The 23,183-nt window shown below is 35.9% G+C and overlaps 2 protein-coding genes across 3 annotated transcripts in view; both read right to left on the reverse strand.

Annotated features, from left to right (window-relative positions):
• Positions 1–15,625, reverse strand: part of LOC101257579 (uncharacterized) — a 35,404-nt gene extending 19,779 nt beyond the window's left edge. The window contains exons 1-4 of one of the 2 annotated variants that reach the window (XM_004242841.5): positions 15,320–15,625; positions 14,309–14,414; positions 9,518–9,711; positions 8,739–8,884 (exon numbers count right to left, since the gene is read on the reverse strand). In XM_004242841.5, the coding sequence (XP_004242889.1) occupies positions 8,739–8,884; positions 9,518–9,711; positions 14,309–14,414; positions 15,320–15,453 (580 nt within the window). In that variant the 5' untranslated portion in view covers positions 15,454–15,625. The remainder of the gene's footprint in view (positions 1–8,738; positions 8,885–9,517; positions 9,712–14,308; positions 14,415–15,319) is intronic. The other variant, XM_019214931.3, reaches the window with a different exon arrangement.
• A 749-nt stretch (positions 15,626–16,374) lies between these two features.
• On the reverse strand, positions 16,375–20,729 carry LOC138337282 (uncharacterized). The gene is made up of 4 exons (XM_069287187.1): positions 19,634–20,729; positions 18,602–19,275; positions 17,898–18,000; positions 16,375–17,762 (listed from the first exon to the last, which is right to left on the reverse strand). Exons 1-4 carry the CDS (start codon positions 20,727–20,729, stop codon positions 16,375–16,377), a joined length of 3,261 nt encoding a protein of 1,086 aa, XP_069143288.1.
• Positions 20,730–23,183: the final 2,454 nt, after the last annotated feature.

Genomic DNA, 23,183 nt, shown 5'->3' on the forward strand with positions numbered 1-23,183 from the left:
AGAAATTCTAAGTTCAGATTCGATCGTGAGAAGTTGAGAATTTTGCAGAAACAGGAATCCACGAGCAGCATCTACGGACCGTAGATGGAACCACGGGTCATAGATGATGTTTATAGATTAAGTTCAGAAACAGGAACTTTTTAGATTTTTACAGATGGTCTTCACGACTCGTGGAATGAACTACAGACCATAGATGATGTCGTTAAATCAAGTTCAGAGATTGGGAAACCAGACTGAGTTTCACGAACCAAAACCATGGATTACTATCCTTTTACGATCGTAGATGGGTATCGTGAATCAAACCTCAAAATTTTAAATATTTAGCCTAACTTCCACAGACGCAATCTCCGATCAGTAGATGGAACCACGGACCGTAGATGACCTTTATGAAATCTGCTGATGTCATTTTTTCTTAAAGGTCCTTTTGGTCATTTCCCACTCGTTTAATCCTTGCACTGTGTCGTTTTAGCTTTTCCTAAGTTGGATTAAGGGGAACCTAGTCAGTGAAAACCTCCCCATTCACACCCATATGCTCATAAATCAAAATCTCTGCACTCAAGTTTGCTCTCAAGCAAGAACTAGGTTCCATAGTGTTAGAATAGGAATAAGTATTTCTTACTTAGAATAGGAATTAGAATAGGAATTCTAGTTGGAAAGGGTCTCCAATGTAGTGTCTATAAATAGGGTCTTCATGTAACAATTTAGATACGCAATTCAATAATATTTTCTCCAATATTTTTCACATGGTATCAGAGCAATTGTGAGAAGAAAAGAAATTAAACAAAATTGATATTTTCCATTAATCTAGTAGCTGTCCGGATATTTATTATTTTCCGTCACTGTTTTCATAAAATTGATACCACCACTAGCTGCGGAATTTTTTGGCGAACAAAGCCCAGTCATCCCCACCATAACCCAGTGCTACATGCGCCGCCAATAGGATTTTCGCCGGCGAACTGTCAAACCCACGCACCGGCGCATGTGACTTTTTTCGATTATTTTTTTTCTATCTTAGTCGCCTCTTCATTCCGAGGCTGACTATGTAATTTTTTTTGATTCCGACCAAATTCGATCGCCGGAATTAGGGTTCCGGCTATTTTCAGGCTGTTCCCGACAATTTTTTTCGAGATATGAATTTTCAGACGATCAGATCTCAATAATCAAGATTTTTTTGTTGTTCCTGAGACAAATTTAGCATAATGTCTTTTGGATGTGATGTTTTTGGTTCTAAAAATATAGGAATTGGAAATTATAGCCCAATGATCACTTTAGAACTTCTATTGGGAAGTTCAAACTATTTATCTTGGTCTTCGTCAGTTAAACTGTGGTGCAAGGGTCAAGGTGTGCAGGATCACTTATCGAACAAGACTTATGTGATAGATGTAAAGACAAAGACTAGTGAGGAAGATGCAAAAGTCAAAGCACATTGGGAGAAAGTAGATGCTCAATTATGTAGTCTCATATGGCGTTCGATTGATTCCAAATTGATGCCCTTGTTTAGCCCATTCCAAACATGTTATACAGTTTGGGAAAAGGCGTGTGCTTTATACACTGATGACATCTCTCGATTCTATGATGTGATATCTCGATTGACCAACTTAAAGAAACAAGAATCCGATATGTCTACTTACTTGGGATAGGTACAGACAATCATGGAGGAATTCGACACGTTGATGCCAGTAACTACAGATGTGGAAAAACAACAAGAACATAGACAAACATTGTTTCTAGTTCTTAATCTTGCTGGACTTCTTCCTGATAATGATTCTGTGCGTGATCAGATTTTAGATAGCCCTACAGTTCCTACTATCGATGAATTATTCTCTCGCCTCCTTCGTCTTGCGGCACCTCCTAGTCACAAAGTCGTTTCATCACCCACTGTTGAATCCTCTATTCTCGCATCTCAAACCTTTGAAAAGTGTACATATCAGTCTACAGAGAATCGGTGAGGGGGAGGACGTTATGGAAAACCTCGATCCAAGTGTAGTCATTGTCATAAGTCTGGACACATTCGTGACATATGTCATATTTTACATGGTCCACCACCCAGTTATGATCCACTTGTTCTAAAGGAATATAATGAGTTCCTTCGAAATCGCGCAAGTATACAGTCATCTCCACCAGTAACATATGGTGCTCAACCTAATCAACCATCCAAGCTCATATTGCTCAAATAGAATATGATGAGTTCCTTCAGTATCGTGCAAATAAGCAAACGTCTCCACAAGTAATTTTGATTGCACAACCTGATGTGTCTGTCACGGATAATTCTTTTGCTTGTGTGTTGCAATCTAGTACTGTTGGAACATGGGTCGTGGACTCTGGGGCTTCTGATCATATTTCTGGTAATAAATTACTTTTATCCGATATTGTTTATTCGCAATCTCTTCCAGCTATTACTTTAGCCAATGGGATCCATGCAAAACCAAAAAGGGTTGGAAAAGCCAAACCCCTATCTTACGTCACCCTAGACTTTGTTCTTTATGAACTTGGTTCTCCTTTTGATCTAGCATCTGTTAGTCGTTTGACAAAATCCCTACATTATAGCATAACTTTTTTCGATGATTTTTTTCTCATACAAGACCGCAGTACAGGACAGATGATTGGAACAGAACATTAATCACAAGGACTTTACTATCTTACCTCTTCAAATTCCTTGACAGGATGCTCCGTTACAGATTCCCCAGATCTAATTCACAAACGTCTGGGACATCCGAGTCTATCCAAACTACAAAAAATGGTGCCTAGTTTGTCTAGTTTATCTACATTAGATTGTGAGTCGTGTCAACTTGAGAAACACACTCATGCTACGTTTTCTCGTAGTACTGAGGGTCGTTCAAAGTCTATTTTTTCATTAGTTCATTATGATATTTGGGATCCTAGTAGAGTCAGTTCCACCTTAGGATTTCGGTTATTTTGTTAGTCTCATTGATGATTATTCAAGATGTACTTGGGTTTTTTAATGAAAGATTGTTCTGAATTTTTCTATTTTCAAAAGTTTCTTTGCTGAAATACAAAATCGGCTCGGTGTTTTTATTCGTACTTTCCGTAGTGATAATGCCTTAGAATATTTATCATCCCAATTTCAGCAATTTATGTCTCACCACGGAATCATTCACCAAACATCTTGTCCATACACTCCTCAACAAAATGGTGTTGCAGAAAGAAAGAATAGGTATCTCATAGAAACTGCTTGCACTCTCCTCATTAAATCCCATGTTCCGCTGCGTTTTTGGGGCGATGCAGTCCTTTCAGCTTGTTATTTAATTAACAAAATGCCCTCTTCGTCTATTCAGAATCAAGTTCCACATTCCATACTGTTTTCTCAGTCACCTCTCTATCCTATTCCCCTCGTGTCTTTGGGAGCACATGCTTTGTTCATAATTTAGCCCCAGGAAAAGATAAATTAGCTCATCGTGCCCCTGTCTTTCTTAGTTACTCTAGAGTTCAAAAAGGGTATTGTTGTTATTCACATGATCTTCATCGATACGTTATGTCTGCTGACATTACATTTTTTGAGTCTCAGCCTTACTATACATCTTCTGATCATACTGATGTCTCTATGGTCTTACCTATACCTCAAGTTTTACCTGTGTGAACCTTTGAGGGATCTACAGCTACGTCTACATCTCCAGTTGCAGTGCCACCACTACTAACTTATCATCGCCGTCCGCGTCCAACCCTTGTCCAAGATGATTCATGTCATGCGCCAGACCCTGCTCCTACTGCGGACTTGCCTCTACCTAGCCCACTGCTTGCACTTCAAAAAGGTATACAATCTACTCGAAATACTTACCCGCATTATACCTTCTTAAGTTATCATCGTCTATCATCACCCCATTATGCCTTTGTGTCGTCTTTGTCCTCTATTTCCATTCCTAAGACTATAGGTGAAGAACTTTCTTATTTTAGATGGAGGCAGGCTATGGATGATGAGATGTGTGCTTTACATAAGAGTGGTACTTGGGAGCTTGTCTCCCTTCGTGTAGGTTAATCTACTGTTGGTTGTCGTTGGGTTTATGCAGTCAAAATTGGTCCAGATGGTCAGGTTGATCGACTTAAGGCTCGCCTTGTTGCCAAAGGGTATACTCAAATTTTTGGGCTAGATTATAGTGACAATTTCGCTCCTGTGGCTAAAATAGCATTTGTTCGTCTTTTTCTATCTATGGTTGTTGTTCGTCATTGGCCTCTTTATCAGTTGGACATAAAGAATGTTTTTCTACACGGTGATCTTGAAGAAAAAGTCTATATGGAGCAACCATGTGGTTTTGTTGCTCCGGGGGAGTCTAGTAGCCTTGTATGTCGATTGCATAGGTCACTCTATGGTTTGAAACAGTCTCCTCGAGCTTGGTTTGGGAAATTCAGCACAGTAATTCAGGAGTTTGGCATGACTCATAGTGAAGTTGATCACTCTGTGTTTAATCGACATTCTGCACCTGGTCAATGTATCTATTTGGTTGTTTATGTTGATGATATTGTTATCACCGGTAATGATCAAGATGGTATCACCGATTTAAAGCAACATCTTTTTAAGCACTTCAGACTAAAGACCTTGGCAGATTGAAGTATTTTCTAGGTATTGAGGTTGCTCAGTCTAGATCAGGCATTGTTATCTCTCAACGCAAATATGCCTTAGACATTCTTGAGGAGACAAGAATGATGGGATGTATACCTATTGACACTCCGATGGATCCGAATGTTAAACTTCTTCCGGGACAGGGGGAGCCAATTAGTAATCCTGAAAGGTATAGACGACTTGTTGGAAAGTTGAATTATCTCCCAGTGACTAGACCAGACATCACTTTTCCCGTGAGTGTTGTAAGTCAGTTTATGACTTCCCCTTGTGATAGTCATTGGGAAGCAGTTGTTCATATTCTTCGATATATAAAGTCAGCCCCGGCAAAGGACTACTCTTTGAGGATCAAGGTCATGAGCATATCATTGGATATACAGACGCTGATTGGGCAAGATCACCCTCTGATAGACGTTCGACATCCGGATATTGTGTTTTAGTTGGAGGTAATTTGGTGTCGTGGAAGAGTAAGAAACAAAATGTGGTTGCTCGATCTAGTGCAGAATCAGAATATCGAGCAATGGCGACAGCAACTTGTGAGTTAGTTTGGCTCAAACAGTTACTGGAGAACTAAAATTTGGCAAAATTGATCACATGGAACTTGTGTGTGATAATCAAGCAGCTCTTCATATCACATCAAATCTAGTGTTTCATGAAAGGACTAAGCACATTGAGATTGACTGTCACTTTGTCAGAGAAAAGATACTCTCAGGAGATATTGTTACAAATTTGTGAAGTCAAATGATCAGCTTGCAGATATGTTCACCAAGTCTCTTACATGTCCTCGTAATAATTACATTTGTAACAAGCTAGTAGCATATGATTTGTATGCACCAGCTTGAGGGGGAGAGTTAGAATAGGAATAAGTATTTCTTACTTAGAAAAGGAATTAGAAAAGGAATAAGAATAGCAATTCTAGTTGGAAAAGGTTTCCAATGTAGTGTCTATAAATAGGGTCTTCATGTAACAATTTAGATACGCAATTCAATAATATTTTCTCCAATATTTCTCACGCATAGCTTCAAGTTTCAAATCAAGGAATCAAACTAGGGTTTCCATTCTAGGTATGTGGGATTTCATCAATGGGTATCCTTCCACCCATTGAATCCCAAAGTAAAACCCCAGCTCTTCAGTTATGATTTCTACAAAAAAACTAGGCTTCATAAGAAATCATGTTCATTATATCTCAGTCATTTTTCATGTACAATTTTAATTACATGTTTTACTAATATTTCAGCATACATATAGTTATCCTCATGATCCATTAGAATAGGAAAAATCATGTCCTGAAACTATGATAGCTAAATTGCATGATTTCTAGTAAGGATAGTAGAAATTCATCATGATCAGTTAAATACTCAATATATCAATTGATTCAATTCTACATGTATAAGATGCTTTCAAATAAAGTCTCTATCAGTTCAATATCTATTTTAGTGTTTATGAGCTATTCAGTTACTAGTATAATTAAGTTTATCAACATACATTCAATTGTTAAAATTTCTCAGCACTGAGCGGATTTAGGGATGAAAACTCACCCGTCACGGAGAAAGAAAGCTTCCAAGTATCATATGTCTATGATCCAAGGAAATGGGGAGATTGATGATGATGTCATAGATTTTATTAGTGCATGGTGGACGAAATGGAGGTTCACATCTGGAGGATTTTGTGATAAGAAAGTACCACCTAAATTTAAAGGCAAGTTCTACCGAGAGTGGTGGTTAGTCCAACTATGCTATATGGAGAGGAGAATCCAAAATCCGCTCCGTGCATCAAGCCATTTCCACTGAGCGGATTCTCCGTGATTTTGTTCTAAAGAACGTTTGAAAAAGTATTCAAAGGGCCTTTCCATAGCTTATGAATTTTTTTAAGTATGGACAAGTCAGACCATGCAATATGATAGTAAGGCAAGAAGGGCGGATCACCTGTTGATATGTGATCAAAATACAAAAAGAAAATTTGGGTCCAACAGTTATTTTAGAGTTAAAAAAGATTTCAACATATATAGCTAGAGAGTATTTTTAGTAATACCCCTACTAGCTGCAGCATGAGACATAACAATCCCAAAATCATATGAATAGGAAACTTCACAGAAAAATGTCCCATAGGTGGAAAGGACACACAAAAGGCAACTTCTACGTCACAAATTGCTACAAACTTCTAAGTGATCCATTGCCATCATTCCCTATTGGCTTTGGAAGTGTATTTAGAGGAGTAAGCCATCATTGAAGGTGGATTGCTTCACTTGGTTAGTCACTAGTGGAGCATGCCTAACTCATGAGAATCTTCAAAAGAGAGGGGAGTCAACACTGGTAGTAGATGTTCTCTGTTGCAAGTCAAAATGAGGACATAAATCACCTTTTCATCCACTGCTCATTTACCAAGAAACCTGGGTCCGGAACATCGTTGGTGTCAACTAAACTATGCGGAGAACAAAGACTTGTTGCAAGGTTGATATCTTAAAGGAATTGGAAAGAAATAAAAATCAAAATTTAAAACGCAATCCCCTCAGTTGTCTTATGGATCATTTGGAAGGAAAAGAACACTAAGTTTTGACAAGAGAGGGTTCCTCAAGTGGTAAGATTGTAAGAACCTCCACCTCCAACCTTGAGGTTATGGTTTTTTGTCACCAAAGGAGATTGATGGGTTAGCTCCGAGGGAGGGGTAACAAGAATGCCAGAGTTCTTCTGAAAGAAAGTGAATCTGTAATAAATATTCAATACAAATGCATTTCTATATTTTATTTTGACTTTTTTTAACAACTAACATGACTATTTCAAATGACAGCATGACAGAAAAGTCATAGTAGATTGTTTGAGTTCTATTCATAGGCTGTAGTGTTGCTCCTTTCTACATATTCTACAGCACCTTCTATTTGCTGAATCATCAATGACACGACTTTTAATGATTAAAAAAACATATATACAGGCAAGTGGCCGTCTTGATTTGAAGTAGGAGAAAAAATTAATGTGAAACACCAAATTATACCCTTAACAAATCGAGGAATTGCATCCAAACTTCACAAGACAGTACAATGCATTTTCTTTTTAAGTTTAAAACTACTTAACTGCTAAATTAAAGTCGATATCATATCCTTGATCGAGCAAGCAAAAATAAGATGCATAAAAAGTGAAGGACACAGGCATCAAGAAATAGTGTTTTCAAAGACGAAGCGTATAGCAATGCGACTTACGCCTTTATCATTCACACCGACCAGGTAGTGCACTCTTACTTGGTATCGAATATTTTTCTAAATGAATCATTTTCCATTTGAAGGGATTTCCTACTACCTCTATCTCCCTAGGTCATTCTTCCTTTCATAAATAAAACAGTTTCCCTTATTCAAGGCTAGTAGAGCTCCTAGTTCGACAAGACTAGCAAAGATGTTGCCAGCCCTAGTTACCATAAGAAAGAAGGAAAGCTAAGGACAGAAACAATTTCACAAGAGCTTCAAGAAGAGTGAGTCAAATTAGTTGCAGTTGACTGAACCACAGGGACTTTCTATTGTTGAGCCGAGTGAACTACTTTAACGACAGCATGGTATTCCTTATTATTGTTAGCAAAGGAAAGCTAACTCCGCCTTCTCCTTCGAAGAATTAGATAGGTAGAAGATTACCTTTACCTCAAAGACTAGGGATCTAAGGAATCGGTGGGAAAATCAGAAAGAGAAAATCCCACTCTTAGAGCCAAGATATGCTAGAGCTTTAAGCATGCACTGCAATTGAAGTGTCTGCTTTAGTGATGAAAGGAGAAATGAAGAAATATTAAAAAGTATATCTGCAAAGCATGAAGAGTACAAGACTAAGCATAAACAAGAAATTTAAAATGCAATGATGAAGTTTTTTGTTTCAATTCCGATTTAATGACCAAATCACTACATCATATTCAACTTTTACGTTTCTTTAACTATTGATAGGTCGATTCGTGAGCTATATTTAGTTTTTAGACAACCCTGTTCAAGAGGAGTTCATGGGATGCTGACACTCTCACCAAAGTGCTTTAGTGTCTGCACAAAAGCACAACTGAAGCGAGTAGAAGCGCCCAGCTCACTCTGCACCTATTTTCAGTGCTGAATCATGCCTTTAACAACAGTGATCATTAAAAGGGGAATATTGGAAACTGATTCATATAACTGAAAGGATGTACACCAAACAAGGTGACTTACAGAAAGAACAAACTTGTTGAGAGGCTGAAACGCCCTTGTCTGTACGTCCAGCAACTAAAGCGCATGCTTCTAATGGTAAGTTCTTATCTTTTAATAATTGAGCCTTCTTCTCATCAACAAACTCACCGAGAGATCTTTCAACTAATCTGAATAAAACAGAGTAAAATACACATGAATACCATATCCAACAGAAGTTATCAGTTGGATTAGCCTCAAATAAAATCAGCTTTTATCACGTTAAAAAGAGAAATAGACATGCGTGATAATTTTGCTGAAGATCCCTTTGGACCTGGTATGAATGATCCAATTAGATGATCTGAGCTCCAAATAAGGCAGACAGAAGTTCAGCACCACCTCAGTATGTTTCTGCGAGACTTTATTTCTGGAGTTCTTGCAATGGATGTCTTCTATGACGATCTATGGTTTTTAACATTCTTTCTTTTATATCATTAAATAATTCCTTTTTTATAACTCTGCTGGGATCTGCCCAAAGAATCTAGTTTAAGAAACAATTCTCAATGTTGAGTATATCATATCCATGTTTCCGTAAGATAACCAAACACTGCAAAATGAAGTCATTTACTGAAGATACAGAATTGCTCATTCAAGATGACATAAGAAATCCATCAACTTGAACTTAACCATTGAGAGCATACATACTGCTAAAAGAATGTCATGTCGAAAACTATCATCAACTCCAGCTAATTTCCACATGAAAGGACATAGGGCATATGTTCACTTCATTCATGATATGAATAGCTATGTTATAAAATACGTACCCTTGAACGGTATTCAAGTCAGGCTGCTTCTGCCATCCATCAAAAGAACCACCATGGTAAGAAAGGACAATCATAAAATTTGCTCTCGCCCATCTACCACTCTTATCTCTGCTCTTATCTTTAACTGGAATATTCACTAACTCAGATTTTTCATGGTCCTCTCGAATTTCAGCATCTTCATGGTCAGCAGGTGTCTGAGGTAGAAATTTTTAAGATAAGTATAAATACAATAAGGGGTCGTTTGATAGGGTGTATAAGATTATAAGATGTATTAGTAATGATGCCATTAGTAATGCAGTATTGGCTATAGTGAGGTTATTTCTTATGCATTGTTTGGTTGGTGTACTAAGAATATCATGCATTGCATAGTTTCTAAAAAGAAATGTCATCAAAAATGTCCTCCAAAAATATGGTAGATAGAATGTGGAAGAAATTCTAATTTTGAGAGGTAATTATGTATTTAATGCTAGCGCATGCATTAAGAACCTTTGCATTGCTAATACTATGGTTTGTCAACATACTAGTTATGCATAGCATAGTACCAAATAAAATGCATAATTAATACATTAGTTACACATAAGTCGAAAAGTTGCACCGGACAAAGTATTAGTTATATACAAAGCTAAGCATGTACTATTTTTTTCTAATGCATTCTACCAAAAGACCTATAAATGTACTATACCACTAAATATTGTTTTAAAACAAACTTGCAAAAGAAGTACACAAAATGAGATGAATGAGAAAGTAGAAACATATAATATGACACTTACTTTTATAAGAGAAGTGTTGAATAAGATGTATTAGTAATGATGGCATTAATAATGTAGTATTAGTTATGCTGAGATTATTTCTTATGCAATTTTTGGTGTGGTGTATTAAAAACAACATGCATTGTATAATTCCTAAAAAGAAATGTTCACAAAAATGTCCTCCAGAAATATGGTAGATATGATGTGGTAATTATCTATTTAATCATGTTGATGCATGCATTAAGAATCTTTGCATTGCTAATGCCATGGTTTGCTACGTATTAGTTATGCATAGCATAGTACCAAATAGAATGCATAACTAATAAATTAATCATCAATAGGTTGAAAAGGTGTATCAAACAAGGTAAGTAGTAAACTAGTAATATACAAAGCTAATGCATGCAATATGTTTCTAATGCATCCTACCAAACGACCTGTAAGTATACTATACACTAAATATTGTTCTAAAAGAACTTGCATAAGTACACAAATGAGATAAATGACAAAGTAGAAACATATAATAAGGCACTTAATTTTATAATTAAGAGAAAGAACAAAATTGCATTGGAAAGATAAACCTTTTAAACCAAATGAGTAGAAACTTTTAAGATTCAAAGGAACACTTGTTTTGATAGTATCACACCCATAAAGTATTTGAATTTATCTCGAGCAAATATTTATGGAAATAAATCTTAGAGCCCGTTTGGATTGGCTTAAAAAAAAGTCATTTTTGAGTCAAAAATAAAAAGTCAATCTGAAAAGACTTTTAAGTCAAAAAATAAAAAGTAGGGGGATTTGATTTTTTACTTATTTTAAGTCATTTTTGACCTTGTCAAACACTTCCTAACTTATTTTGAGTCATTCTCAATTTATTTTAAGTTATTCTTTAAATTTGTCAAACACTTTCAAAAGACAAAATTGACTTATAAGTAGGTTTGACGGACCTTTAAATCAATCCAAACACCCTTAGTTTAGCTCCTCTTAAATGGAAATTTTAAGTATCTTGGTCTACAATCCAAGGAGATGGGAGAGTGATGATGATGTTGCATACCGTATCACTACAAGGTGGATAAAATGAAGGCTCCCCTTCGGCTACTTTGCGGTAAGAATGTGTCGCCAAAGCTTAAAGGTTAATTCTATAGAGTGGCAGTTAGACAAATATAGTTAAATCAGGCAGAATATTGGTCAGTCAAAAAAGCCTACATCTAGTGGAAATAAGGATGCTTAAATGGATATGGGGCACAATAGAAGAGATATGATTAGGAATTAAGTTTATCGGGACAAGGTGGAAATGGTCTCCGTGACAGACAAGATGAGGAAAGTGAGGTTCAGGCTGTTCGGGCATGTGAAGAAAAGGTACAAGGATGCACCGGAGGTGTGAGAGGTTGGTTGTAGCATGAGTTAGGAGAGGGAGAGGTAGACCTAAAAAGAACTGGGGTAGACATGACTTAGTCACTTAGCACAACTGATGTGCCTAAAATTAAGCACATATTCTCCATCATTAGTGTTTGGAATGTTCTTAAACTTGTTTACAATGTTTTCTTGTATTTTAATGTTTAGTTTATTGTTTTGAAGGAGATTGATGTCTAAATGGCCAAAAGTCAAAAACATAGAGAATTTTTTTGGGTGATTTACGCCTCATTTGTTTTTCATTAAGATTAAGAGGTCTGAATCTGAACACACATCTGAATATTAAGATTTGCATTAAGATCTGGGTGTTTTAATCTGAATATACATCTGAATATTAAGATGTGGTCTCTAAATCTGAACACTAAATAATTAATGTTGTTTGTTTTCAATATTTGAATGTAGAAGTGAAATTAAACATTTTGTTTTCAATATCTGAATGTAGAAGTGAAATTAAACATTATATTAATAAAATATTATAAATTTTTCATTTCAGCAAAATATATAACTTTTGATGAAATTTTTTTTAAAGTTTTAATAATCAACTTGAAGTACTATTTCTTCATTCAAAAACTTTGATAAACAACAGTACAATAAAAATATTATTGCAATTAGTGTTCTTGACACACATCACTACAAGAAAATTATTAATATAAAAAAAATACTTGAAAGGATTTATGAAAACTAATAAATTGGGGGTGGGGGGGAGGGAATGGTGTTTGATTGAGAAAAGTGAGAAAGAGAGTTTTTAGTTATGAGATAAAAAGACACATTCAAAGCAAAGAAACTATGATTTATTATTTGATAACTTATCAAATAAGTCTGAATATGGTTAAGAGTCTCCTACAAATTTGATTCATTCAGACCTCTTCAGACCCATTAAGAGGTTTTTAAAAATAAAACAAATAAACTTAATAGGCTGGATTTGAATCATTCAGATTCAGACCTAAAAACCAAACGTACTTAATGAGTTGAATCTGAATGATTAAGATTCAGACCTCCATTAAATGCAAACACTGAGGCCTTACAGTCGTGTTCTTGACCACAAATCAATTAACAGTGTACAAATCAGAGCATAAAAGGATTCAAAGGACTTGTTTCTAAGATCTCGCAGAGGAAGGTTCAAATACGAAGCTAAATACAATCATAGACTTGCTTGACAACCAAAACTTGAAGAAGGAGACTGCCACAGCAAAAGAACCTACAAACTGAAAAAGACATATCATGAAATAAATTCACGCCTGCAGAAGTATTCCACAAAGCAGCTCCGAAAAAACTAAAAGGCAATCGCCGACAGCGAAAGGCAGATTCCACAGAATGTAAAGCATTTGACTGTCATGAAGTGCATTGCAAAGCTTATACCTTATTATTTAGGATACTTACTTCTTGGACCATTATAAATAGACATGTTAGGCTTCTATTGAAAGATTCGACAATTTTCCTTAGGTTAAGCATAATTGTGGTTGTCGTCGTCTAAGTTAAAGTTTCCTCAATAATTCAATTCTTCAATAAGTTCTTCAATATTGTTCAAGCTTTCAAGATTCCTAAAAGTTAATGCATTCTTTCAATTTATATTCTAATTATTTATTATAAGTAAGAGTGCCTAAATCCTCTACTGATATTGTGAAACCTAATAAGATTGTAAAAGTTCATAAGCTTTTTGTGTGATCATGCTACTAGGGTTATAAGATATCAATTTCTTTTTGTTCTTAATTAAAAGTCTTAGTGATTGGAAACATTAACCTACGTCATAATATCTTAATCTGCAAACCCAAAAGTGCGGGTTAGGATTTGATAGAAAAAGATTTGCATGAACTCAAGGCGTTGACCTTTGTTTGATACATTTAGATTAGACATAATTGAATCTACTTGGCAAATTTGGCCGGTCTTATTGTCAATAACTCATAGTTGTGGAAGCATCATATGTAGACAAATCATTCATGAACTCGGAAGAGACTGAGTGGTAGTGCACGAGACTAAGTACATAGCTGTAAACCAAAGTACCTATACGTATACTAAGAAAAAACCATATTTTCTATGGGATTCAAGCCCAAATTTAGGTGGGTTACTATTAATATATATGACCACATACATCAAAACTACAGGTGCATTTTAAGCGTATTGATAACTCCGGTCTACTAAGGACATGACCCTAGAAAGGAAGGCATGGAGGTTGAGGGTTAGGGAAGAAGGTTAGTAGGTAACTGGGTGTTGTCAAACTTGATGTGGGAGAGTAGGGGGTTGGCCACCTCCTTTTCCACTTTTCATTATTGGTAATAGTATTTAGTAATTGCGTAGTCTCCTATTGTTCTATGTGTGGTACTATTTGTTGCTTTTTTGCTTTGTATTGTGCTATTTAGTTGTTACATTTGCTTGAAGTTTTACTTCGACGACATTCTTTTTAAGCCCAGGGTCTATCAGAAACAACCTCACTATCCCAGAAAGGTAGAGGTAAGGTATGTATACATCCTCCTCTCACAGACCCACTTATGAGATTACACTGGATATGTTGTTAGCTCATCTTGAAAAAGTTCTTTAGAGTATTCCCATTCCAAATAACTTACAAGTACATACAAAAGCAAAAGAGATACAAACAACAAATGTATGCTCAACTATAAAACTTGCCAAAGTGTACCTCTTTTCCAAATAATCCTGACAATGAAATATGGCCTTTCACCATGTCTGCATAAAAGTCAACAACTTTGTGCCACGGCCTTGCATACATGAACTCGTAACATTCCCTGTCAAATCAAATATAAGCTACCGACTAAAGTGCATATAAATCATAGAAGTAGCTATATGCAAAAGGGAGGACGCCCGAAATGCTAAGAGGTATCATCAAATATATATATATATATGTGTGTGTGTGTGTGTGTGTGTGTGTGTGTGTGGCATTTCTTGTCACAAACAGCTCCCTGCCTAGCTGGTAAAGCACCTCACTTATCTACTTTGAGTTGAGAGTTCAATTATCAGCATGGGATCTGGAACATTCATTTAATTTAATTTAAGTGCCTCACCATTTTATCTTCTAGAATGTTAGGTTTTTCGTGAGGCTTACCTTCTTAAATGATATCAAATACACAAATCAATCCAACATTCATTTTCATCAAACTTAGATGAAAAATAATACAAGACGTGTAATCTATATGACATATTTTTTTTAATTCATACAAGAACCGTCTTTTCCGTTAATATAAGGATGTTCTAAGGTTTGTTCATTTTTTTAATTAAATGTTGATACCGCTTACAGAAAAAACTGTGTACGCCACTATGTATGGAATACCCATCACAGTACATTCTTTTTATATAAATACAACCTTATACAGTTAAAACCAAATCCCAGTAACCAGCATTTGACATAATCCTCTTGGAAAGGTAGCAGTCCAAAGGTAGCAGTCCAGTTGAAGCAGCAATCAAATAAATCCACTTGAAGAATCAAACACAGCCCACATAGTGGAATGCAATTTAAAAATCCAATATAGAGCTAAAATCTTGAATACAATTGAAAGCAGAGAAATCAAAAAACATTATTCACAGACAATTAGCAATTAAATTCTCATTTCAGAACAAAATTATAATTTTAAGAATCCCCAAAAAAAATTCTGGAAAATTAAGGAGCAAAAGTGAAGTGTTATGGAAAATTTACCTGGAAGTCCATCTGGAGAACTTACACGAGTCAGTGTGGTTATAGTGAAAATGCACCTTTTGCTGGGTAGCAGTCGGAGACGAATTTTCCATCAGATTTCTCAGAGTTCTTACTGTCGTTGGGTAACGTAGCATCACTTTATCTCTCACTCGCCGGAGAAATTGCGCGGTCGCCGGCGAGAAACTAGCGGCGGGATGCAGTGGAGTGCCTTTTCAAAATGTTCCGTTCTTCTTGTTAAATACTTTTTGGTTTATTACGTTTATACCCCAAATTTTCATTTTAAATATTGAACGTGTAAATTTTGTTTTTTAAAGCTGTTGTTGGACATTTATATGTAAATGCAATTATCTATAACTAGGAAAAACGTCCGCGCTTCGCGCGGTTTGTTTTGTTTAATTAGCTCACTCATTATCATAGGTTAATATTGTTATTTCGTATTGATCACCGTGATTTATTATCAATATATAATATATTTTTTTCGATGTATATCTTCGTAGTAATTGTTGAACATTTTATTAATCATTTGTGCCATATTTCCTTTATGCTCGTTTTTTACATATTCCAAGTTCCCACATTCTTTATTATTTATTTAATTGGCTGTCATAGAATAGGGGCCAATATAAGAGGGGCGTATAAAATGTACACCTAGCGATTCATATATCTGTTGTGTATTACAACTTTGAATTACATTAATATTTAATAAGTTAGTCCTATTGAAACACAAACTCCATATTGTGTGCAATTGTATGTCACAGAATAGGGGCCAATATAAGAGGGGCGTATAAAATGTACACCTAGCGATTCATATATCTGTTGTGTATTACAACTTTAAATTACATTAATATTTAATAAGTTAGTCCTATTGAAGCACAAACTCCATATTGTGTGCAATTGTAAGCTACAGATCCAATTGTCCTTACATTATATGTGATTCATGTTCACATGGTTTCCATATTGTCCTTTGTAAGTTTCGTATGACCATTCGTTATGTGAGTGATCACCTTCAATGTATGTATTTGTAGCTGATGCGTCATTTTTTGGATTGACTATGTTGTTTATAACGTGACATCATGTGTTTCTACAAGTCTTGGATATACATTCTGGAATATTTCTTTGTAAACAATATTTTTAATGTGTGTATGATCTTCACTGTCCTCGTCTGCATTTAATATTTTCAATCCTTCTCTTGTTGTTACACGTGATGGTGCGACATATAATTGTCCATGTGTGAATACCTGTTTTGGAAGATATAGTCCAACTGTCTGAAGAGTTTGTCCTTGACTTTTATTGATTGTCATGGCATAACAGGTTGCTAAAGGAAGTTGCCGTCTATTAAGCTTGAATGGCCATTTTGAATCATTTGGAGACATGATAATTCTGGGTATTGTGACTGTTGTGCCGATGTTCTTACCAGATATGATGTTTGCATTTACAGACCATTTTCCCAGATGTGTGATCATTAAGTTTGTACCGTTGCATAGTCCTTCTGTTTGATTGAGATTTCTAAGAAGCATAACCGAACTTCCTACTTTTAAGTGTATATCATGGTTAGGGATGCCTGAGAATCGTAAGTTATTAAGGAATTCAGTGGGGTACAATATGTCTTCCTCATTAGTGTTCACACTTGCTTTGCACACATTGTCAGAGCTGTAGTAGGTTCTTCCTTCCCCTGGTATAATATTCATTATTTTTTCATTTAGATAATGTACCATTTCATTTTTTGGTGTTAGTATGGCTCTTTCTTTCAAGTATGTCGGGTCGTTGTAATTCTGTAATAGAGATGGATATACTGCATCTACAATTGATTCCACTTGATTGTGTGATGGTGCAATGGATATATCAGGCGGCAGCTTAATGAGTTCCATCTTTTTATCAACATAATGTGATCCATCTCCAATCTGCAATAACCATCTATTAAAACTTGCAATTCTTTCAGCTTCAGAACCCATCACTTTTCCACAAGTAAGACGCATATTTTCCTTTAGTTCATAAATTGAAAAGTAGGGCCAGAGGTGCGAATTGTTTAGAGACGCATCAACAATATCAGCTCTTGTTCCTTTTGGAATTACCGGCAGGATTTGTCTGAAATCACCACCACACACGATTGTTAGTCCCCCAAAAGGCCTGTCACAACTATTTTCATACCTATCTCGAAGAATGTCCCTCAAGCTCTTGTCTAAGGCTTCTAAACAATATTTGTTTGCCATTGGAGCTTCATCCCAAATTATCAAACATGTTTTCTTTAGTAGTTCTACTAATTGGCTTCCTTGTTTTATGTCACATTTTGACTCGGGTGTGACGTCAAGCGGAATATGGAACCGCGAATGAGCAGTCCTGCCGTTCGGCAACAATAAAGCTGCTATACCTAAAGTGGCGACTGGTAGAACTATTTTTGATTCTGATCTGATTTTTGAAATAATTGTATTCCATAGAAATGTCTTGCCTGTACCACCATGTCCATGTATAAAAAATAATCTGCCTTCGTTATTATCAACGGATGATATTATTGCCTCATATGCCGGTAATTGAAAGCTATTTAATAGTTTAAATGATTTGTCGTGCATTTTTTTTAGTTCACCTTTGTCATAGTCTAGCTCTTCACTAATTAGGCGATTTCCCACATTCCGCACTAATGTATTATCTGGCAGTGGCATCCCTTTTATGTCTCGCAAACTTCTTCCCTGTTTTATGAGCATGTTTTCAATTTCTAACAGGGAATACGCTTCTATTTGTTTGTCAGTTAGTTGCAAATCTTTCAGATGTAATCGCTTTCTCTACATCGATGTGATATCTTCTGATAATATGTTGTAGTTATTCTCCCAAAGCTTGTGTGAATCTGAAACTTGGCAGTGAATAAGAATAGTCACAAATAGATTGCGCAGTTCATTTCCACTTGCCCATTGGGCAGCCTCTGACAAGCAGTCATTCCACTCCTTGTCGTTATCTAATAAGCCTAATGCGTAGCAAGCCTCTCGATAGGTTTTATAATCTACTCCATTAATTCTTCTTATGCTTTCAAATGAAGTGCAGCCTTTGACAGAATTTAACAACATGCGCAGATAAAAACGCTCTCCACTTGCTGGATGTGCAAAATAGATTCAACCAACTGCCCGACCTTTTTTCCTCCTAGTCCATTTTTTTTGTTTTACATTCCATACCCACCGTGTAGGAAAATCAGAATACGTTAGATCTCTTGCATCGGGGTACTCTTTGTTTGCTTCAAACCATTCAGTAAATTTTGTTTTTTCAATATCTGGTCTGTTCAATACGCTTTCAGCTTGCCTTGATTATTCGAATATTGGTGTTTTGTCCTTGTAAATGGAATGGTAATCGCTCAACTGCTGGTTGTCTGTAATGTATGTCAAATTGAAATATCCTCCAGCATGCTTCGGTAGCTGAAATGTATCTGCAATCTAGATACTTTCTGATCTCATCGTTGTCTTTTGTTGAATCTGTTGATTCTATTATTGTTGTTGCTCTATCAGACCCTTTATGAACATACTTGAATAGATACTTCACTGACCTTGAGTAGTTGCAGACTTCAACATTTATGTGTGCATTAAATTGCACAAGCAAGTTCCTATTGTACGGAACAACATATTTGTTGTCTAGACTGGCTCCATTTTTCTTCACTTCAACACCTGTGTTGCGTCTCCTATAAATAGGGAATCCATCCGAATCAAAATTTGTCTGGTCATTGTATTTCTTAGGGAAATGCTTTGTGCACTTCCCTTGTCTCATACATGGGCAGCAGGGATTTAGTTGTCCGCATGGTCCGTGTATCATAAAGTTCTTCACCGCATTATACCCATCTGGATCTTCCTCAAGGTCAGGTATTTCAGCGGATATTAGTTTGTCAATATGTTCCGCTGTAGGATTTTTTTGTGATTCATGAAGGAACAACAATATATGTGCATGTGGCAAGCCTCTTTTCTGGAACTCAATTGTATATATACCTGCATAGTAATGGCTTTGGTTAGGATGTTGGAAGCCGTATTAATTCCTATTTAATATTGTAGTTCCTTCTGTTTTTTTAGGGAGTATTTCTCTTTTCCCGTTCATATAAATTCCAAAATAAAGTATTTCACGTGTATATCATGTATTTCGTGCGTAGTATAGTTTTTGTACAGAATTCCCTTGTTTAACTCCTGGTAAATTGGGTGTTGCATCTGGCTATTTTAAGGTGGATATTTCCTTGTCTTAGTTGGCACTATTTAGTAAACTATTTTGTAATATGTTAATACTTTTTTAGATGATGCATACAGTGCGCTAAAGTATGGAGGTATATAAGAGTATTTGATAGAAAGAACTTACATGCTATTACTGTCCCGAATGGTTTATCTTTTTTAATATGTTGCATTAGTTGGGCCAGCTTGATCTGGAAAACCCTGCATATGATGTCTACCCGACTACCATCGTCATGTTGACCAATTAGGTGCAACATTGCCTTTATTTCTGGCCACTTTGGGTTACATGTGAAGGTAAGAAATAAATTTGGGTATCCAGCCCATCTACATATAGCCATTGCATCTTGATAATTTTGTGCCCTGTAGCGAGGTCCACCCATGTGTGACGAAGGTAATATAATTGTTTTCCCGACCTGTGAACAATCAGAATCTCCACGCACAACAGCATCCATTAAGCCCCCAAAAAGAACAGCCCGAAGCTTTGGTTGGTTATTTCGTATATATCTAAATCGCTCCTCTTCAATTGTCATGTAACCATCCACAATGTACTGCTGCAGTAGCCTGCCAGCCTGTATAAGTGTGCGCCCCTCATTAAGTCGTTGTTGTATGCGGTATCCATAATATTGTCTCATTGTTGTGTGCTCTCGTGTGTAAGTTTTTTGGCTTTGAGACACCAATTGTATTCCCAGTCTAAATCCATCTTCACCGTATGGGTGTATTAATGGGTAAGTCATTGACATGAAACTTGGGTGTAAATCGGTGATCCTTTGGAGCCCATTTTTGCGGTGTTCAACAATAACATCTCGCTGGAAGTTAGCATCTGTAAGATCGCCAATGATCAATCCAGCTACTTCCGAAGCCGTAGGTATATTGTATTGCCGACCATCATTAATCCTTTCTGATAGAAGACGTAGGCGAAACTCTCTTTGTGGTTGTTCTCTATATCTATCCCTTGCTATACGAAATGATTTTACCAGAACATTATGCTCGTCGAGCATTTCACATATTCCCTGAACAATGTCTACTTGAACTTCTTCATGCATTAGACTGTTGATTCGATTTTCTATTTCATTGTCCGTATCATATATATATAGTTGTGCAAATTGTGGCTTTTTCCCAATTTCAGGTAAGAGAGAGCCAATATGATGATAATTATGTCCACTGATTCTGAATACATAAGCACCTTTTGTACGATTGATTGATTTGTCAACTCGGCCTCCCATAGATGTAAATGCGAACATGGAGTTGTATACCCTGATATTTTTTCTAAAGTGTACACCTATTTGTCCGGATGTAGTGCTTAAAAGATATTGAAGGTAGGGTGGTGGTTGGCTCAGTAATGGTAAACGAACACGACCTTCCATACAACATATTGAAAATTTGGGTTGTCGTGTATTTGTACTTTTGATTGTCCGTTCTTCATACCATAGAATTGCTCCGCAATATTGGCAGGTGTAGGTTGGAGGGCCTAAATTCCAAGCTTTCTTGTATGCACCTGTCATAGAAGATTGTAGCTAATGAGTTTAAGTATTATATGCACAAATATTGAATTTCCTAACCTTATGTAGAGTTAGGTGCATAGGTTATAATGTATCAAATTATAAGTTTTTTAAATGTACTTGTTTTCTGGCAAATGACAGGGTTGTTGCCTCTGTGATACTGATTTGGATTTGATACGTCTTCACATTCATCCATAACCGAATCATAGGACTGGTTAGGTTGGATCCCTGTAAAATAGTTTTGAAAATGTTAGTTACTAAGTACTGTACATCTGGGAAGTTGTTTATTAGTAAAGAATGGGTTCATTTAATTTCTAGCAATCATATTTCTCTGTTTATTGTTTTATGTGTCAGGCCTTCACATAATGTAAGAGAAGGGAGTTACATAGTAACAGATAATGTGCATGTGTAATTGATATGTTTTATCACGTTTTTCAATTTTTATATTTCCTACGTATTAATTAGTATACAATTTAACTAATTGGGTCGGGTGTGGTGGTATGTTCGAGTTAATTTGAACGTACCATGTATTTGTTGTTGCCGTTTTATAGTTGTGATATTAGTTAGTTTCATCTCGTTTGCCATTTTTTTGAGAAAACGTACAACCAAATCCGCTTGCTTCTGTGGTTGATCTTTGTATTTCCTCTGAAGTAATGTGAGTTTCCTCTTCAGGCGAGAATACCTTGGCAGGAATTTTCTTATATTTACTAATTCCTCTGTCCGCGTATTATAGGTTGTTGTTAATGTATTACTCTTCATATTTTTTTGGACTTCCTATATTTGCTTTCTAAATGAGGTAGAATTTGGTGTAGTTCCTGAATGTCAGAGGAAATATCTGTAGACCCACAAAATGCCTTAATACTGTGTGTTATCAAATCCATTATGTCTGGCCCCATGATCTGCTAATTCTGAATTTTTAAAAAAATTTATGTTGGTAAGAATACTGGCCAATATATGGTGTACTGATTTTTTAGTGTAGTGCAATAGATTTGATGGTAAGATTTCTTCCCAATCTGGTTCTCTCGATAGAGCAATGTGTTGCAATAGATTTCTTAGTAGCAGAAGGTTGGATTTTAGTTGTGTTATGAAGAAAGTAATTGTTTGTTCCTATTTTATATCAATAGGAATCAGTGTAAATTAACTGTATGAAAGGACACACCATTTCGTTCCGGGGGTGGAATTGGTGTGTTTTAAGTGTTTGAAAGGACACAACGTTTCGGTGCGACAGAGTTGAGTAGTCCATTAAGACAGTCAGTTGTCATGTCATTTTGTTTTCGTAGTTGATTCTTTTTATTTAGTTTTAACTAATTAGTTTCATTGTGGTTTATGTGTTGAACCACATATTTTTTAGTACTCCAGAGATGCTGTGGGGATTATGTGGTGGAATATGTTGCGATTGTCAAATTGGTTATTTTGTATAGTGTCTGCCTTTTATACTCACATCGCAAATATGAAAGATGACTTCAAACATGATGAGACTGAGACACTTCTGAATGGAGCTCCTTCTGAATGAGTTATTTCTTCATGGTTCATTTTTATACATATAGTTTTAGATAATTGAAATTAAGACGTTTTTGAAATTCTGTTTGGCTCTTCTTCATAGATCAAAAGCTCCTCATGAATTGCACTTATGCCTGTGTTCTTGGGCTGTCTAAGAATATGACTTTTAAAAATGATATGGAAAAAGATTTTACGTGTCTGTTGGTTGAATCTCTGCTGAGTTTTGCTTTATCTTAGAATGAAACTTAGCTATCACTCAAGTGTGTAGTCTGTTCGTGTCTGTGTGATAGAAAATATGGTGACAGATCATTATTTCAATGCCTGAATATGTCCTTTGTTTTCTCAAAGAAGAATGCTGATATTATTTTCCTTAAACATAAATTGACTGATGGAAGACAATTTTTTTAAATTTGAACATTTTATGTACAAGAGAAATATAAAGAAACAAAAAATCACTTGCAAAACTAATTCATCAGCAAAAACAAAGTGAGAAAATGATCTTCTCAAACACGACTTGTCTCTACAGCCATTGGACTCTACTGAGTATGTATTACGAGAATGAAACTAATCCCTGCTAAAGAGGAAAAATATCAAATCTTAATACCTAGTATTACAAGATCTCATGAATTGTGAAATGATGAAATTGTCATTTCAGATGATTTACAGCCACCACAAACA

This window comes from Solanum lycopersicum, chromosome 7 (genome assembly GCF_036512215.1).
Source record: "Solanum lycopersicum chromosome 7, SLM_r2.1".
Lineage (NCBI taxonomy): Eukaryota > Viridiplantae > Streptophyta > Magnoliopsida > Solanales > Solanaceae > Solanum > Solanum lycopersicum.

Excerpts from the sequence above, each read along its gene's own strand:
- LOC138337282 (XM_069287187.1), bottom strand. The coding sequence starts at position 20,729 with ATGGGAGGCCGAGTTGACAAATCAATCAATCGTACAAAAGGTGCTTAT. Across the intron at positions 19,276-19,633 it reads ATTCGGGACAGTAATAGCAT|GTATATATACAATTGAGTTC; the intron begins GTAAGTTCTTTC and ends ATTACTATGCAG. Across the intron at positions 17,763-17,897 it reads AGAGCTAGACTATGACAAAG|GCAAGACATTTCTATGGAAT; the intron begins GTGAACTAAAAA and ends ATGGTGGTACAG.